Source organism: Gopherus flavomarginatus, chromosome 9 (genome assembly GCF_025201925.1).
Source record: "Gopherus flavomarginatus isolate rGopFla2 chromosome 9, rGopFla2.mat.asm, whole genome shotgun sequence".
Classification (NCBI taxonomy): Eukaryota; Metazoa; Chordata; order Testudines; family Testudinidae; genus Gopherus; species Gopherus flavomarginatus.
Window position 1 is genome coordinate 74,822,861 of NC_066625.1, and position 20,058 is coordinate 74,842,918.

Sequence of the window (20,058 nt, forward strand, 5' to 3'; positions counted from 1 at the left end):
ACTACAGAAATGTCTTTTATATTTTCAACATTAATTGTGCATATGGAGTTAGCTAAAGCATGACAATGTTTTGTTTCTTTTCAAATCGCAGTTGAATATTTTCTCCACATCTGTCAGTCAGGCACATTCCAGAGAAAGGCTTTTAGCTTGTGTGTCTGCTACGTTGTATTTAATGTTTCAATATGAAAAAGAACAGCATGGTCTGGGAAGTGACTGGAGCCAAGACATGTTTATGCATATGGAAGTACAGTATTTCTTCATGCAGAAACTATCCCCTTGTGTGCTAGAGAGAATACTGGCTCTGTTAATAAACTGTGACTTGGTAGCTTGCAGTAGTATGTAATTATAAGAACTAATCAGAACAGTAACAGAGATGGTAAAAAGAGTTTTATTGCAGTAGTGTAATTGGGCTCAACTCTGTGCTCTAATGCAGCCACTGATTTCAGCCAGGCCCTAGTGTACAAGCATGTACGGTGTCCTCCTCAAGAGGGCTCTTGCTAGCTTGTGGAATTTGAATATTATAATACTAGTTTTTCAGTCATTATTTTCAGCCTACTGTATAAGAGAAAATAAAAATAAAGTTCTAAGCAGTGAACCCTTCTCTGCTCCCCTCATCTAGTACAGGAGAATTATTGTGGGAAGTGAATAAAGGCTGTATTCACTTTCCTCCCTGACCAAGTGTGAGTAGCTAGATTTGGTGCATGGGGGTTCCACAGAGGTTTAAGAGGAAGAAATTTTCCCTCATTCCCACACTGTGGAGCTCCTCTCTAGTCATCAGTGTAGTAGATTACAGCTGATTACAGCCCTATTTAGGTCTGAAATTGCATTAGCTCCACCAGCAGAATGGCCAGTGAATCCTTAGTTCCAGCTCAGGCTTCGCCACTGAAGATGGATGTGTAGGGAGGCCCTGCCATGGTCTCATACAGTTAGACTCCCAAATGCTGACCCCTGCACTGTGCGGTGGAATTGCACGGTTTCCACTGCATCTGAGGGAGGGGTAAGGCTTTGCCCCATACAAATAATTCTAAGCGGTTGCAGTGCCCAGGCCATATAAATGGTAGTAGTGGGTTCTGCACTTGACTGGCCAACTCATCAAAACCGATATATGTAGCCTTATAATTACACAGGTCCACAGTCAACCATGTTCCTGTTTAAATCCAAACCATTGTGTTGAATACATGTAAATGATGCTTGTCAAATAGTCATGTAACTAAAACTCCACAGTCATTTCCATGGTGCATCCATTCTCAATAATTCATTGGGTATCCTGTGACTTTTCATTGTCAGATTAGCAGTGCCGCTCTTACAACTGTTAACTTCAGTATGATCAGAGCAGAAGCAGCAGAAGAATTTACGTTTCTTAATGTGAGAGTAGTAAAACTGATCCTGAGCCAATGTGAAATTAATTGTAATTGTAAAATATAATAATTAATTAATAACACATCTGTAGCACCTTCCATCTGAGGGGCTTGAAGGAATTCACACGCATTAAAGGAATAAGCCTTGCAGCATCTCTGTGAGGTAATGAGGTATTTAACCCCATTTTACAGCTAATGAAACTAAGGGTCAGAGCAGCTGTACAACTTTTCTAAGGTTACACAGGAAGTATGCAGCAGAGCCAGGAATTGCCTGACTGGTTGGTGTTTGTACAGCACTTTGAAGCTGTACAGCTGGATTTTTTTTTTTTAATCTGGCCAATTCTTTTGTGCCTGGAATCAGTTGTGAGCGTGATGTAGTAGGTCATTTAGATGTTTTAAGTATGTGACTGTGCCTGCAAATCTAGTATTTATATGTGGATTCAGTTTATATAATTTAGACAACTAATTTTAAATGCAAAATTGCTTTTTTATTATCTGCAAATAGTAGATGTTGCATAAATATCCCTCCAGTGCCCTCTTGGATGAAGATTGATGCAAAGAAATGACTTAACTCTTCTGCAGCATCTTAGTCTTCCTTAATCGCTCTCTTTACTCTCTGGCAGTCCAGCAGGCCTACTGATTCCCTCATATTCGGTGACTCATTGTTACTGTAAATTTTCCATCCTTGTATCAGTGGGATCAAACTGCATCAGAACAAAAGAACACGGGGAAGTGTTTTGCTCTGCTTCAGAAATGAAAGCAAAATTGAACCTGAAAAGGTAATATATAACTAGATTATCGTATGCATGTGTAAGATGCATCACTCTGAGTTACTACACTGCGTATATCTGATAGCAATGGAGATATAACACATAAGAACGACCAAACTGGGACAGACCAAAGGTCCGTCTAGCCCAGTATCCTGTCTTCCAACAGTGGCCAATGGCATGTGCCCCAGAGAGAATGAACAGAAGAGATAATCATCAAGTTATCCGTGTCCTATTCCTAGCTTCTGGCAAACAGAGGCAAGGGTACCATCCCTGCCCATCCTGGCTAATAGCCATTGATGGCCCTATCCTCCATGAATTTATCTAGTTCTCTTTTGAACCTTGTTATAGTTTGGCCTTCACAACATCCTCTGGCAAAGAGTTCCACAGATTGACTGTGCATTGTGTGGAGAAATACTTCCTTTTGTTTGTTTTAAACCTGCTGCCGATTAATTTCATTTGATGACCCCTAGTTCTTGTATTGTGAGAAGGAGTAAATAACATTTCCTTATTTACTTTCTCCACACCAGTCTTGATTTTATAGACTTCTTATTGTGCTCTGTTTTTAACATTTTATTGTTGCTGTTTTCAAATGAGCGCAAAGAGTTCACTTTAAACTGGTAAAAACCTTTGAGCAAATTTCATGTGAAAAAAAAACTAACTTACTGTTTTTTCGGAAGATGTATTAAAACACTGTCCAAAGTACAGTGACACTCAGATATGTCAGTTTACACCAGCGAAGGATCTTGCCCTTTGTGATTTTCCATCCCATTAGTAACATAGTACTGAGATCTTAAATTGCAAGAAGCAATGACTTGCGTGTGATGTCAGGTGGGATTTTTTTAAAGCACCTAAGTGAATTAGGAGCACCAATCTCTTGACAATATTTTTTTTTTGTGAAGACAAAAATAGCACTGATGGACTGACGTATCTTGCATACAAAAGATGAGGTGACATTTCCGGCATCTTAGAGTGGTTCAAGTTGCTGGCTGGAATCCTGCAATTAAAGTTGCTTCTATGAGATGCATAGTTTTGAAGGCAGTGTGCTTTCCACCCCCTCATCCCCTTAAATAGCATAAAAGGTAGTGGATTGTACAAATATGTTACACTGCACCATTGTTAAGGCTGCTATCTGATTGGAGTGTGCATGCATAGCTCCCATTAGCGTTAAAAGGAGTTTTATGGATGCACTTACAGGAATCCAGGGTCAGAATCTAATCTCATTCTAAACTGTAATAACACCATTGACTTGAAAGAATTATTCTGGATTTGCACCAATTTTTAAATGTGATCTAGCCAATAGACTTCTGTATCTGAAGCCTACGGTGTAGCTTCTTAGAGTACAAATGATTCAAGAATGAGAAATCCTTTCTTGTTCTTCTAGATCACTTTGGTGATTTCCTAAACCCCCCATTGGGCGTTTCTCCCTCTCTGTAGAGTGTATTTCCCTTGAAGAGAAAAGAATGTTTCTTTCCTCCTATACTTACTACAGATGCTTGGCTTATGTTTTCCAATCTGTAATAACTTTGTTTTGTCTCTCAGATATATGTGTTCTTTCATAAAGTAACAATTGAAGTATTTGTTTTTGTTTTTTGCAGTTGTTCAGTGAAAAAATTAGTGGAGCAGAAGGAACAAAACTAGATGAAGATTTTCAAGAAATGGAAAGGGTAAGGGAGCCAACATAAGCTTTTCAAGGTTACACTGTTGATAAAATAATTTTTTTCATTCATTCCTTAGCATAAACAAAATACGTAATCCAAAAAATAAGTGTGTAAAAAAAAATCCATGGATATTATATGATCCAATCCTGCCCTCCTTGAAGTCCATAAGGGACAAATTCTTCTTACAGTAACACAAGAATATTGAACTTAATGAAATCACACTCTTGTAACTGAGAGAAGAATTTGACCCTGAAAGTTTTGTCTATGACTTTATCAGGAACATTGGGCTCTAAGAATTTAATTTGTTAGCATGAACAGTAAAGTATTTGTGTTGCAGATATAATCTTGGTAGAAGTGTAAAAAATTGCAAGAATTTAAAATCTCGTAAGAATTGCCCACTGTGTAAGCACTGCAGTATGGCAGTTGGAACAATATTACTCTCAGCCTTTTTTTGTTCCTGCTCTCTGGTTCACAGTCCTTCACTCTGGGTCTTTATCAGATATATGTGTTACATACATTTTGGACCCCTCTCCATGGTCATAGTTTAATTTCTATTGTTGGGGAGCAGCTCCAGTCAGGCCAATGGAGCTTGAGGAGGCAGGGAGAGAAGGGACAAATTCTGTGCCTGTGTGAAGCTTGCAATTTTGGGGGGGTGGGGGGCAAACAGCCCCCTGTCTCTCCTCCCCCATAACTCTTTCTGAGATTTTGTTATTGGCGGATTAAGAAAAATGTTCTGCATAACTTGTTTTTTTTTCAACACACTTATTTTGTATCTATAAACATGTTTCAGCTTCAGTTTTCTTTGGTTCCAAAATAATCATCTGTTTTATAAGAAGAAAACACTGTGTGAGTCATAGAATAGAAAAGGGAAGAGATATTAGTATACAGTATTTGAGATACTATTAACTGGAGATGCAATATAGGCTCATGCACTGAAGTACACAGAATATAGGACTGGGAGGTAGGAATTCCTGAATCTGCTTCCCAGGTAGATGGTTGATATAGTAGTGACAAGAGGGCTGGGGAGGAAATTGTGATTCCAAAATGTAGAAGTGTTATTCATGAAGAATAACTCCAAGCCCTGACAGGTTAATTATCTTTCAACGCTTCAGTGCTGGCAACCAGGACCGGCGCTAGGGGTTTTAGTGCCCTAGGAGCACGGCAATTTCGCCGCCCCGCATGCTGGTCCTTGGCTCCGGTGGAGCTGCTGCAGTCGTGCCTACGGGAGGTCCACTGGAGCCGCGCAAGCAGCCGACCGTTCGCAGGCACGACTGCGGCAGCTCCACCGGAGCCGTGGACCAGCAGACCCTCCGCTGGCACCACTGCGGCAGCTCCACCGGAGCCGCCTGCCACCCCTTCCGGCAAAATGCCACCCACCAATAATCCTGGCGCCCTAGGCGATTGCCTAGGCCGCCTAAATGGAAGCGCCTGCCCTGCTGGCAACTGGGCTTACTTAACACTACACTCAACTTCATTTCTTTTCAACATCAATAATGAAAACTTTGGCACCACAAAAATTAAAATGATGATGTTTTGTACTGATTTTAATTAAAATTTCTTAGTTTGCCAGAATAATACGTTGTATCAAGTCTGAGGATAAAGACTCAATAAAGGATTGTGGTATTTAATGTCCTGTTACATTTCTCTTCCAGAAAATTGATGTCACCAGCAAAGCTATAGCAGAGCTTCTGTCAAAATCCACAGAGTATCTTCAGCCAAATCCCGGTAAGCTGAACTCCTACAGTTCGTCTGTCATACTTAGCCTATGAGTTGAACTTGAACAAGGGGATATACCGAACCCCTGTAGGCTGCTAATATTGTTAGAGAATATGAAACATATCAGAGAAACATAAGGATGTGTCTCTCTCTCCCTTTGTCAATGACCTCATCTCCTTTTCTGAGCACTCCTAGGTCTCCATAACAGACATTGAGATGTTCATTTACAGGATTTTTCAAAGTTCAGTTTGAGAACAGAGAAAGGAGGGACATAGATGCTGGTCATTGGCTTGATTTAATGTGCTCAAGACACAGGGCATTAATAGACTGATCCACTGTCAGTTCAATGGAAAGACCTCCATTGTCTTCATTAGAACAATAGAACAGAGGCTGATCCTGGATTCCTTATGCAATGACTTCAGTGAGATATCTACCCAGGGAGGGTGCATTATGAGACTAATGGCCAGAGGGAGATTTCAGTGGATTTCCCTGAGTAAGGATGTAGGATTAGGCCTTATCAAAGCTTAATGATTGTCTGGGAGGCTCCAGATGAAGCCAGAGACCATGGTTGTTAATCCCATGAATGTCCAGCACAAGTCCATTATTGTATTATGAGGCTATTGTGTGACAAAAATTAAAAGTGGAGTGGGAAAAACTCTCTTTAAAAATAATTGTGTGCTTTTGACACTGCATGCACAGAACATCAATGAAATCAGCATTATTTAACATTAGAGCCGTTCTAAAAAATTAGTTCCTGGTTTCTTGGCCAGTGGAGCTGATCAGACACTCTGGGGGAAAGTAGTTCTGTACATGTTAACTGAACTAAGACCATGAAATTGACTTTGGCGGCATTCATATCCCTTTTGAATTTGCCTTTTGAAAAAATTCTAGTAAAGGAGTTTACTAGTCAGAATCTTCCTGGGAATAGTGAGTAGTAGAATATATCGACTGAAGGTGATTATTTAACTCTTCAATGCAAGTATTCACACCGTAAACCTATAAGAGCTGAGCTTATCCAGTCAGGGAATGGAACAGTATCATATGACCCATATGAGAACATCACTCACATTTTGATTATCGAATTCCCGCAATAAAATGCTCATTAATCTACAGACCAACAGTCACTCACTGAAATTATTTGTCAAATAATTTAAAGTAACTTAGAATCATTTTCTGTAATTGGTATAAATGGATGCTTTTTTCATATGATTTATAATACTTCTAAGCATACAGAGCCAAGCTGGGAATGCTGAACACTATGTCGAAGATCAGGGGACAAGTTAAAACCACAGGATATCCCCAGACAGAAGGGCTTTTAGGGGATTGTATGCTACGGTATGGCAGAGAACTTGGGGAGGATTCTACGTTCGGTGAGTTTGTATAGTTGTACGTGGAGTAACACTGCTTATATATATGTGATTATTGCTTACAAGATGGAAGCCTACATGCCTAATGTAGAGTGATTAGATATTGATAGATAGGTTGCCTGATAATTCCCATTATAAGACTTTGTGTTCAGTTGCTTGTAACTTTTCTAAAGTTCAACCATTTGGGCTGAAATTTTTCAGACTATCTGCTTCTGGCTGATTTTGGTAAATTTCAGACAAAACAGTTCAATCATTTCTGAGAACGAAGCTGGGTGGAAATATGTTCTGCCCATGTTAAAAAATCATAGCAACCTTTTCTGTGAAATGTTGTAGGGCCCTCGTGCTTTGGAGCAAGGACCTGGAATTTGGCAGGGTGGTGGCCTTTGTTTCAGGGTTGTGACTCTTGCCATCCCCAGGAAAATCCAACCTACGTTTGGCCAAGTTATCAGGCTTTGAAAAATTGCCATTTGCACACCCTCAGTAAAGAACTGCTGAGCATGCTCAAGCCTCTGGCAGCATCTAGGACTGATAAGTCTGCACATGTGCCATCCCCACAGAGCAACTGAGCATGCTCCATCCCCTCACATTTTCTACATGTGAACAGACAGCACATGCAGTAGAGAGTGACTGAGCGTATTCCAACCTAGGGCAACGGGGGCTTAGGAGGACTTTCCTTGTAATGGCTGCTCCAGGCTGGGGTGGGGCTGGGCACTGGAACTGAGAGCAGGTAGCAAGTCTCTGCCGTGCACATGTGCACTTCCCTGCTGGTGCCCAAGCAGTGTGGAGGGGGGAGCTGGTATTACATTATGTAAGTTTTTGTATCTGTAGTCCCGCATAAGAAGAAAGAGCAACAACAAGATAGGCGCTGGAGACCTAGTACTCAAGATAAGACTTAGCTATCCAGGCTGTGAGACATGTTGTAGAGGACACCGTTATTCTCTTGGGGTTTGTTTATTCTCTCAGGAATGAGTGAGTGGTGCAATCCCAGTCACAAGCTGTGTATATTTGTGCATTTGCAGGAGCCATGGGGATACAAATTGGAACCAAGGCCAGGGGAAAAGAAACGTCAAACAAAATGTTTTGGATGGGCACACTTGAGCATGTTCATCAGCTACACTACTAACATGCTTAGTTTTTTTAAATCCATATTTAATTTTTTTTAAACAATAGCAGCTTTGGCTAAAACCTGGGACAAATGAAAAGTAATTGTGATGAATCTGAGATACTGTAAAATTACATTTTTGAGCTAAAAGATATTCATATTTTGGGGCACTTTGAACCTATCTTAGCCATTTTGGTTTCCAACTTGTAAAATGTAAAAGATCGATACTGTTTTCATGTTGTTCTGTCTGCACATCTGTTGCCCTGAAAACAAGAGTTCTCCGATTTGTAGGTACTAATTGTGACACTTATTGTGACCTCACACAGTATCTTTGGGAGAATATATTGTATTAAGGTTGTGAATGGCTTATGTATCCCCCTGGGCCAAGGATTCTATGCGATTCTGGGGGGGAGAGTGGCACTTAGCTTCTCCAGGAACTAAAAACAGTGATTTGAGTGACTAACCTTAGTTGTAAACGTGTCCAGAGAGGCACCACCTGCTGGGGATGCTTGCATATAATGGGTTTTCCAGAGACCAACAAATGAAGAAAAGGCTTTTGACATAAAAAGGCTGCATTTAAACTGATTCGGGGCCTTCTTTCTGATCCAACAAATGGACCGCGCCTTCTCTGCCCAGAGAGGTTCCAACCCTTGTGGGAGAGTTGGAAAGACTTTGGTCTACTAGGGCCCGATAAGGCAGATTGGTGACCTCTGGTAAGTTTTTAGCATGTGTTAAAGGAACTTTTTCTTGTTTTTAATGTTTTCTCTGTAATGCGTTTACCTTAAGAATAAATATGCTTGCTTAGAAAGAGCTGAGTGGTAAGTTGTAACACCAAGCAATATACTTTTCATAGCCCTCTGAGACAAAGCAAGGTGCAGGCACTGGCCTTTAGGCAGACTGGCTTGCTGGGAGTATGACAGTGTACGGCAGGGAGCTGTGCAGCCTCCAATCCCCCGGAGTGGAGGGAGAGGGAAGTGAGTCTCTGCCCAAGAGAGGTGACCGGTGGGAACTCGAAACCCTAAGTGGGACCCTTGAGGGATCATGGAGGGGGAATACCAAGTGCAGTTGCCCTAAGACTGTGACATTAGTCATGTTAAAGTGACATACTGTATCTTTTGGCCTTGTGATATTTCTGGGGCCCTACCACCTGGAGAAGCAGCTACAGGAGAAACTGAGTATCCCATTTTGAGTAATACAAGAATGGAGACAATAATGCAAGCCAACAATAGTTTTCTTGGAGGGGTAGTGGAGAAGGATGGAAAACATTAGGACAAAATTCTTTCTAGTTCTGGAAACTCTAGGAGAACAGGGCAACCGTGTAGTCTTTTATATTCTGCATTCTACATCTTAAAGAGCCTGCAGCCAACATTTTTAAGAGTTATCTAATAAAAAATGTCTCCTGTTTTTACATAAAGTGCTATCTACTGTGTATAAATAGCATGTTCTTCCCTGTAGGCAATGCACTGCTGGATGTTGGTGAAAGCATGAAGCAGATGGCAGAGGTGAAGGACTCTCTTGATATTAACGTCAAGCAAAACTTTATTGATCCTCTACAGTTATTACAAGACAAAGACTTAAAAGAGATTGGGGTGAGTTTTTGAGGTTAAAAGTGAGCCCTTTGACATTGAAAATATGTGAATAAACAAAGTCATCAGAAACCTAATCCACAGGAACTTTTTATGCAGTACATTCCACCATCAAATTTTAAGCAGAACTCTCCTGGGAAATCAGTGATGAAATCTACTTAAAAACTAGTGTCAGGCTATATAGCTCATGGGCACACCTATTTTACTCTATTTACAATATAATAAAGTTGAATACAGTAAAGGACAGGGCAGCAGGGTGATTATCCATTCCAGCCCTGACCGGGTAGAAGCCAGCCTGGGGGAGGGCTAGGGGCTAGGAGAAAAAGCCCAAGCTGATTGGGGAAGGAGCTTCACAAGGGCCGACCCCAGTCAGGGCAGCTGGGATGTATAAGAAGGCCAGGGCAGCCAGAAGCTGAGCAGAGTCTCTCCTCTAGCTGTGGAGGGAGACTGGCCTGGCTGCAGGGGAGTAAGAAGATACCTGGGAATGAAGCAGGGCTGGGGAAGAGCCAGAGGAGCAGGGAGGCTCCAGGCTGGTGACTCCCCAGGTTGCCAGGGCCTGGTTCCAGGCCCATAGAGGTTCCAGGTGGTAGAAGAAGGGAACAGGTCAAACCCCCTTGCCTGTGGTGAGTGGCTTTTATATTGCAGTCTGTCCCAGTGAGCGGGGGCTAGGTAATGACTGGCAGTAGTCCAGACTGAGGTGAGATGGGGATAGTGGGTAGGGGCTCCCTGGGGAAGGGAGACCCACAGAAATTGTTGGGGTATTGCCAGGGGGCAGCACCCCAGAGTAAATGGGCACCAGAGTCTGGGAGAGACATGGGGGCCAAGCTGTGGCAGATCACTGGCCTGCAGAGGGAGCTGCGGGCTGGAAATTGAGCTAATTCCCTGAGAGACCAGCAGTTGGTGCCGCGGAGTGAGTCCGTATGCTTACAGACAGTAAAGAAAATGAATATTAATAATTTCTATTGCTTATTTTAATATAACATTTCATTAATTGTTATTTGTATGGCGGGTTCCAATTATTTCAATTTAGTTCTGGTTGACTTTGAATTGCCTGGTTTATTCTATTATTGAGTAGCCTGTCTCTGGCTCTCCCATGCTGGAGTTAGCTCTAAAAAGGAGTCAAATAAGACTACTAATATAGGCTGTTTAGGGCAACAACAGTGAGGCACATACGAGACCAAAGAGCAGCACGACAAATAACGTGAACCATTGTGGCAAAAAATAGGACACTGGGGAATGAATTTTTAGCCTTCAGAAGAATGTTTGTTTTTCATTGCATTTGCTTATGATAAAACAACTGCCCAGAAAGCCAGGCACAGTTTAACTCTGGACCTCTAGATTCCTATAGACTTGAGCAATAAAAAAGTTAAAACCCTGATGAAACAGAAATTGAAGTTATATTTACTTATAAAGAAATAGATTTAGAAACCTGTGCCCAAATTAAAGAGCAGAGAGACAGTAATCTCTCAATGGCTGCAGATTTCTCATGTGCTGGATGACTCTATTCTCAGTTATTGTTGTTCTGAATTGATGAAAAGAGAAAAAAACGTATCATGTTTTAATAAGCGCCTTGTGCAGTTGCTTTCACTCCATTTTGAGAGTTTGTCAAGTGCAGGATTTTTGGGGGCAGGAAAACTTTGTGCAATTTGCTTATCTAGGAATGTCAGATTAATACCTGACAAAGAATTCAGGAACGAAGGGGTTAGTTGGAGTTCCACTCCTGCAATGGGAGGAGAAAATAGCCCTTTAAATTTTAGCTGTCACACTTCAAATAATACAACTGCTAGAACTGAATTACTGCCAAACTGTAAAAGAAAAGCACATTTAGTCTGGATCCTGCTTCTAATTTAGACAATCTGCAGCCTTTGCATGTTTAGCAAAGTTCATGAGGTGGATGTCTTGTATAGCGAATTTAGGTAGCCAATTCTCAATGTTCATAGACGGTGCTTCTTGATGTCTGTACAATTTTAAATTTCATATATGAATAAGTATAATTGTAAATAGGTTTTTGTTATGGATACAATCACAACATGCTTGTTTGGGTTTGTCTCCATTTGATCTAATGGGAAACATTTTCTCTAACTTAGCATCATCTGAAGAAACTAGAAGGCCGTCGTTTGGATTATGACTATAAAAAGAAGCGTTTAGGGAAGATCCCAGATGAAGAAGTTAAACAAGCAGTTGAAAAATTTGAAGAGTCAAAGGAGCTGGCAGAAAGAAGCATGTTCAACTTTTTAGAAAATGATGTAAGTCTGTTGTGCTGCTGCAAATCCTGCAGCGCACACAGAAGGGAGAGTTTGTACATGTGATAGGATAAATCCTCTCCTCTCCTTCCCAGATGTGCAAGGACTAAAAAGCAGAGAAGCAGCTATGGATCTGTGGCTTAGAAAGGGATGTGCTGCAGAGCCATGTAAAGGGACTCCACAACCCTGCACTATGGAGCAGCATACTCGGGGGCTGTGAATGTGGAAAGTTTGTGGGAGGGAGGAAACTGGCAGGATCGTGACCCCATGCTCACAACTAGGCAAAGCCCATGTACATGCACTACTACAGACAGCTAGCAGTAACAGCAGTCATGGAATAGCTGAGCTCATACTGAATATCTTGCTGCTGTTGTGGAAGGGAGGATTCTGTCCCCACCAGCCCTGTGCATGTCCCCTGCACAAAATTTGTTATTCTGGGCCTTACTCAGGGTCAGAGTTTGCTTAGCATGCAGGTACATCATCAAATTATGTCTAAATTAGTGCAGCAGTGGTGGCCCATTTAGGTTAGTGTTCGAATCATAGCGGGAGGGACTGGCAGGAATGTCTATATATGTATTGAAATGCATATGTGAAGTCTTGTAAAATGAAAAAATTTGTGCCAGATCCTCAAATGGTGTTTGGTCTCTTGACTTCAGTAGAGCTACATCAGTTTACACCAGCTGAGGATCTGACCCTGTGTATTTAAATTATGTATATTGTGTGGCAATGTTTTGCTTCATTAGGGTCCTAGCAGAGTTTTCAGTAAACACTTTGAGTAGGAAAAAACAGATAAAATATTCAACACAAACCAATAATTTAATCCTAACAAATCTACTCAGACACCTTCTCCTGATCAGACTCAGTAAAGGCTGAGAGTGTGATATGTTGCATTTCACTTTATTGGGGCTCATTGTCTAAATGTCATGTATTTAAAAAAAAAAAGAATGAGAGAAGAAAAAATAAATACTACTTTATCAGAGTGCTATTCTTCATTGGCCAGTTTGTGCTTGGGTATTTTTACCGTTTTTTAAAATATTTTTGTGACTGCATGAGAGAACGGTGTTTCCCTCCTCCCTCCCCCATTTCAATATACAGATTCTGGAACAATTAGCTGCAATTTTTAAATCTGAGCGGATAAATAACACTTTATTTATCAATTTATAAATGCTGCCACCTAGTGAGATAAGTCTGGACCTTTTCAGGACTGCAGTTTGTGGGCTAAAGCAATTAAAAACAACATTGATGGGTTGTGTAATAAGATATGGCATAACCTCACTTAGCCAGATCTCATTGATCTGAAAACCACTGCTACCAGAAATGGGATCTTGTCCTTGTCTGTTTCAGAATATTTCCCAGTTAAGTTAGGGGAAAATTATACATATATTTGATCAAGTTACTTCGTTTCAATAAGCCCCATTATGGACACGAGAACATGCCCTGTATTATGGTCCTGATCCTTCAGTAAGACCCCCTGGGGCTCAGCACAGTCACAGGGCTCTGCCCACATAGAGCTCATTGCAGGCTGTGTCAAATCCTTACTATACAGAAATATCACCTTGTAAGATCCCAAGATCTTATGAGATACCTGGTCTATTTTGAGTGTTTTTAACCGGGCTTCTTATTGTCTGTTTATAACCCTTATAGTTCATTCCATAGCTGACACGCAGACTCCTTAAAGTCATTTTCTACTTTTATACTTTAGGTAGAGCAAGTTAGCCAGTTGGCAGTATTTATAGAAGCAGCATTAGACTACCATAAACAGTCCACAGAAATTCTGGAGGAACTGCAGAGCACACTGCAAAACCGGTAAGAAGAAATCTGATCAGAGAATTCTCAACATCTTTTGGAGCTAATGTTCGGGAGTATGATGCTGAGCTGCAGTTCAGAAGCAGCAGCATCTCACACATGCCTCACGGATGTATCTTTTTATATCCATAGTCATTTGTTACATCTCTGAATCTCAATGAACTTAACCACCTCAAACTCTTGCTAGCTGTCACTTCTTGATGCACTGTAGGCCTTTGAGTTCACATCCCTCTGTATAATGAAATCAGACCATAAAACTTATTGATACATGCTTTTGTGCTCATGCCAAACCCCACACCCACATATACAGGAATTAATCAGGAGCTTCTCCATTTACCGGTGGGCTTTGTGCATACAAACAGACATGGCCGTATGTTTTCTACGACACATTTTTGGAAGCCTTGTTAAAAAACTGACCTATTTATCATAATGATGGTTGTACACATAAAATCCTACAATGCATCACAAAATTGCTAGCTAGGAGCACAGTTCTGGTGTGATGTGTTGATTGGCCACAGAGACTTTGTGTGATACTAATGGAGCAAAAGGGAAAAAAAATTACCGCTAGTAGTTATGCTTTATGCTCTCATAGTTAGAACTAACAAGGATCTGGGTTCTAAATGGTCTGACTCATCATTGACTTACTGGCTACTTTCTGCACATATCATTTTGTAGCCTGAGTTTCAGGAGTGCTTATCACCCAGAGCATCCACTGAACTCAATGGTAGCTGTGGGTTCTCAGCACTTTGGAAAGTCAGGCTATTAATCTTTGTGCCCCAGTCAACACAGCTATAAAATTGGGTAGAAGTAGAGACTTTCTAAAATGTTACAATGGAGTCAAGCAGTTCTGGATGAATAAATTACAAACCGTATTTTTTTTTTATAACCATCTCTCCTTCAGTTGTTAAAGCACTGAATCCAAGTAGGAACTCCAAAGCTCCTGTTGCCTTCCAGAATTATATCTCGTGCCAATCTTTCTCTGTGTTTCAGAATAAATGGAGCATCCAGTCGTCCTAAGCATGAATTCAAGCCAAAACCTGTAATAACTTCAGCTCTGGAAATCAGTGATAATCAACAGCACAATGGGATTTCATACATTTCTTCAATAAAATCATCAGGTGAGCCCATGATTGTGGAATCAGCCTGTTGATGTATGCATTTTATGGAGGAATTATGATTACTGGAGTTGAAGTATTGCTCATATAATGCTAGTTGAAAACCCATAGAGTCCTACTGTTGTCTATGCTACTAGGCTGCCTATGCCTACAGTTAGCCGCCCACACTTGGAAAATGGTCCCCTTGGTGTTTTTTATTAACTTTTAAAACAGTTAAAGGTAAAACTTTAAGTGTAACACAGAAAATTAAATATGAACACAACTTATTTTGTTAGCATGTAACCCCTTCTGGTTCCACAAAGGCAGATCAATAAAATGTGCAAACTTAGTCTGTGTAGAAGAGACTGCTGTACCTATTAACATGCATAGACCCTGATCTCGTGGGAAAAAAATGGTCACCTTTTTTGAAATTCTCTTCAAGGTGTTTAATATTATGAATCTTGTCACTGGTCAGTGGAGAAACTAAATGTAATAACTGATTTAAATGTTGGATCAGACCCTTTATTTCTCATCTCACTGATCAGAGGCACTTTTCCTGTGTCTCTGTTACCCTTAGTGAGCTCTATGCAAAGGCAAATAATGAAACACAAAAGACAAACAGTAATAAGACAAAAGGAAAAGAGTAAAAAGCCACCAGCACTTTTTCCATAACCAGGATAGGTGAGGATCTGAAAGAAAAGCACCGAGGGGAGGGGGAAAATGATCCAGAGGGTCCATCCTTTACTTGGCTTGAGAATTAGGAGCTGGCTATTGACTCTGAGACACAGTTACTTTCTGGGCTACTTTTCTACTCTCTGGCTTTAATCACTCTTTCTGTTTCTGTTTTCCGCCTGTCTTGTTTCTTTTTAGAGAGCTGGGAGAGAAACAGAGAGAGAGAGAATTAGAAGTGGAGGAGGAAATATGGGGCTATACTTCATACTCTCAGCTTGAAGAGAGGGGGTGGGAAAAAGACTAAGGGTATATCTACACCAGGCTGGGAGTGTGCCTTGTGCCCTGGATAGATTCACTAGCTCTGCTTGAGCTAGTGCCCTAAAAATAGCAGTGTGGATGTTAGAAAATATTTCCCTCAATCCTTCTCTTTGCAACTGCTCTATAGACTCTACTGACACCAAAAAGGTGCATATTGTGGTTACCTGTTCTAGCACTCTGTATTTTTTTCCCCAAAGAACTTGAGGACTTGGTTGCTGTCCTTACCTCTCCCAGCAGATGTTACCATCAGTAAAGTCATGGGTAATTCTCCTCTGTCTCGTCCTTTCCCGCATTAGAAAGCCAGCATTAACACCACTCAGTTCTATGCCAGGGATAAACGTGGCTCTGGCAGTATAACCCGGGAAGCTTGCTGTGCTTATTTTATATTTAAACAAGACATCTGAAACAGATTTGATGTATACTATATGATTTAGAAAATACTGTTCAGACAGTTTATGCAAAGTGGTGCCAAGTGTTTTAGATGTTAGGAGCTGGAGAAGCTTGATAACATGTTCAGCACTCTCATCTCATTCAGATCACTCCTATAAACGCTCCTCTACTTTCTACAAAAGCGAGCATTTTCACACTTAACTTCTCTGCCCATCCCTCCACCCCTGCTGACACTATCAAAATGTGTGTCTGGCATCCCTCTGGTCACTTGAACTAGATCCTTTATAGGGAGTAGCCTTGTTAGTCTGTAGGCACAAAAACAACAAGGAGTCTGGTGGCACCTTAAAGACTAACAGGTTTATTTGGGCATAAGCTTTTGTGGGTAAAAAAACCTCACTTCTTCAGATGCATGTAGTGAAAATTACAGATGCAGGCATTATATACTGCAGAGGTAGGCAACCTATGGCACGCGTGCTGAAGGCAGCACGTGAGCTGATTTTCAGTGGCACTCAGACTGCCTGGGTTCTGGCCACCGGTCCAGGGGGCTCTGCATTTTCATTTAATTTTAAATGAAGCTTTTTAAACATTTAAAGAACCTTTTTTACTTTACATACAATAGTTTAGTTATATATTATAGACTTATAGAAAGATCTTCTAAAAACGTTAAAATGTATTACTGGCACACGAAACCTTAAATTAGAGTGAATAAATGAAGACTCAGCACACCACTTCTGAAAGGTTGCCAACCCCTGGTATATTGACGCAACTAGATCCCGATACTCTTTCTCATACTAAATAGAACCTTCCTCAAATATGTCCATTGAATTCAATGGGACTCCTTGCAAAGTAATTTACTCCCCATTAAGTGTAACAGCTATCATAGTCTAGCCCTTTGCTTGTATGCTGGAATGCTTTATTCCATATTTCATCGTATTGTGCCTTGTACATTGTAAGCTCTTCGGAATAGGGATGGTGTTTTCCTTTGTACAGTTCCTAGTACAGTGGGAGTACTTAGAGGAGTGACATGCAAACACGGTGAAGTATCAGGTCCTTAGAAACATTATCTCATGGGAAAAAGTCCTGGATGATTTAACTGCTTTACTGATTAAGTGCAGATGACAAATCTACGTTTTGTTCTAATTCGCTGTTGTCCTAATTAATCAGCAGAAGCTGAGAGTGTCCTCTGGCTCATTATGAAACTGTTTAAATGCAGAGTCACATCTTGCCTCTCATTTATTTTGCTCATCAAAGAAAAGTAGTTGTGGTTAGCTGTCCTATGTTTGAATGTAATGGGACTAACTCATGGGAGTAAAGTTACTTATGTGCACAAGTGTTTACAGAATTAGGCTGTAAGAGAGGGCTAGAATAATTCTATCCTCAGGCACATCTAGGATGTGATTCTTTCTTTACTATACATTTTTGCTACCGTATATATTCTTCAATGTGCAGCAAACAGAGGAGCAACATCTAGTAGAAGTTCCTTTTGAGGAAAAGTGGCATTTTTAGATGGTCATCTGGCATCAGATAGGACAGTCCCACAAGTACATTCAGCCTCATGCTTTCCTATACTTCCTCCATATTCTTTCATTATAAATTCAGTCTGCAGTTGGGGAGTCCAATAGGTCAGCATAAACAGTCTTTAGGGGGTGTGTGTGTAGTGTATTCGCATAGCACCAAGGAGCCTTGGCATGGACTAGGACCCCATTGTGCAAAGTGCTAGACAAGCTGAGAGCAAAAAGACAGTTGTTGCCCCAAGAGCTCTCAGTCTAAATCCATGAACTCAGCAACTACAGTAGGCAGCATGTTGCTTCAGCTATAGTTAGAGAGGCAGGCGCAGTACTATACACTAACAGAAATGCTGCTGCAGTTTCCTTAGCTTCTTAAATCTCTGCAACAGCCTTCAGATAGTTTGCACAGTGGAGAAGGATAGAGCCATGTGACCTCGTTGTGTTTGTTAAATTGTGTATTTTTAAAACTAGCAACCAGCGCTGCCTCTGCTCTTTTCAACTGGGAAGCTTTGTTTTGCCACACTGTACAGCAGTGACACCAGGTGCAGTAGATTAGCAGCAGCTGCATTACTTTAGTGAAGACCTTGACTGATGTTAGGCTCTGGAGTAGCTGTAGCCATTACTTTTAAGATCCTTCTGTGTTGCCTGAGATTATCCTCCTCCCCCACGTGTTTTGGAGCCTAAAAGGCAAAAAGTTCCTTCCTCACTCTCAATCTTTTTATCCCTCCTCTCTTTAAGAAAAAACAAAACCAATGCGATATACTGTGTAGTTATGATCCTAAAAGACTCACGCTTTTAAAGAAATACATTCTGCACTCAGTGTTATCAATGTAACATCACATATCTTGCTGTGTCAGAAATAAACTGATTGCTGGAGTAAAAGTTGTATGTCAAGCCCCTGCCAGAACAGCTGAAGAAAACAAGAAATGTTTTCAGTTATTCAGAAAGGCTTCTTCTGCTGTTGGAACTTCATATGAGCAGATACAGCTTCCACATTCTATACTGAGGAAGCTGTCTGAAAACACTCAATTATTTTTTTTAAGCTATTCACCCTATTTCTGTGGAAGACTATAGCCCAGATCCTGACTTGGTCCCAGCTGGGCTTAGCACAGGTCAGGAAGAGAATACAAAAGTAGCTTTAAACAACCATCTGACCTGGGGAATACCTGATTTGCTATTGTGGCTGTGAATGGAAATAGCCAGAGCACAGCACATTCTGGCCACACCCCATTTTGTGCTCTAGTGCAGGGCTGTGAAGGCAGGGGCACAAAAGCACTCCATCTTTTCTACAACCTCTAAGGGGAACCCTGGGGGCCATTTCTACTGTGTTTATTGCCCTTTTACATTGCTAGAGTAGTGTAAGCAGGCTGGAAAAGAATAGGGAATCCATCCACGAAGCATAATGTTAAAATTTTGGGGCAAAACAATCTAACATTGTGCCCCTACTTTTGTTGTCATCACTTTAAAGATCCATTGCTAGTGTTTGTCCACAGATACAAGAGAAGCATTTACTGATTGAGTAGTTTTGCTTGCTCAAATGCTCTTTCTGCTTCTCATTGCTAGACAATTTCTCTGAGCAGCTACTTTTTAATGGTTTCCTTTCCTTACATTTTATAACAATAGCACTGTGATTAGCAGATTTAAAAATAAATTTTAATGAGTGACACGGAATTTTTAACAGCTTCATTGGTTTTGAAAATCTGCATGCGTATTGCAATATTTAACAGAATATATAGACTATTCCAGACAGAAATTGGACCTCAGTCTGATTGCTTGATTAGCATGCTAGATAATTTGGAGAGACAGCCAAGATTAGAATATTTTGAGAATCGTGCAGATTTTGAGCAAAAAGAGTAGCTAGAATAATTTAATATTAAAGACCTTCGTTAGCTGTTTTGCTGTAAGTATTAAAGAGAGCATTAAAAACTTCTTTGTCTTGATATAATGCACTTTCCTACTGTAAATTAGCAAGAGGCAGCATGAAACCTTTTTCCCCCCATTACCCCTTTGTGAATAGACTTTATTCAAAATCACTGGATTTTTCTTTTAGTAAAATAGGTAAGTTTTAATCAATGTCATAGAAAAAAAATGAATCTCAGCTGAAACTATGGGTAGCCTTCTGCCCATGGAACCAATTTCTAGAATATGAATAGTGGAGGAATGCTGTTAGCATATGTCAAGGTTTCTTTCCCCACTCTGAACTTTAGAGTACAGATGTGGGGGACCTGCATGGACCCTTCTAAGCTTAATTACTAGCTTAGATCTGGTAACACTGCCACCACCCAGAATTTCAGTGTCTGGGGCACTTTCTGTCCCCCCAAAACGTTCCCCTCCCTGGGTTGCCTTGAAGGACTTCACCAATTCCCTGGTGAACACAGATCCAAACCCCTTGGATCTTAAAACAAGGAGAAATTAACCATCCCCCTCCTTTACCCCCACCAATCCCTGGTGAGTCCAGATCCAATCCCCT

At 40.9% G+C, this 20,058-nt stretch overlaps 1 protein-coding gene across 5 annotated transcripts in view; it reads left to right on the plus strand.

The window, feature by feature from the left end:
- SH3GL3 (SH3 domain containing GRB2 like 3, endophilin A3) overlaps positions 1 to 20,058 on the plus strand; it is a 73,091-nt gene that overhangs the window by 50,486 nt on the left and 2,547 nt on the right. For all 5 annotated transcript variants that reach the window (XM_050966668.1, XM_050966667.1, XM_050966671.1 and 2 more), the window contains 7 exons: positions 3,724 to 3,792; positions 5,439 to 5,511; positions 6,729 to 6,872; positions 9,427 to 9,560; positions 11,645 to 11,803; positions 13,503 to 13,606; positions 14,597 to 14,724. In XM_050966668.1, the coding sequence (XP_050822625.1) occupies positions 3,784 to 3,792; positions 5,439 to 5,511; positions 6,729 to 6,872; positions 9,427 to 9,560; positions 11,645 to 11,803; positions 13,503 to 13,606; positions 14,597 to 14,724 (751 nt within the window). In that variant the 5' untranslated portion in view covers positions 3,724 to 3,783. The remainder of the gene's footprint in view (positions 1 to 3,723; positions 3,793 to 5,438; positions 5,512 to 6,728; positions 6,873 to 9,426; positions 9,561 to 11,644; positions 11,804 to 13,502; positions 13,607 to 14,596; positions 14,725 to 20,058) is intronic.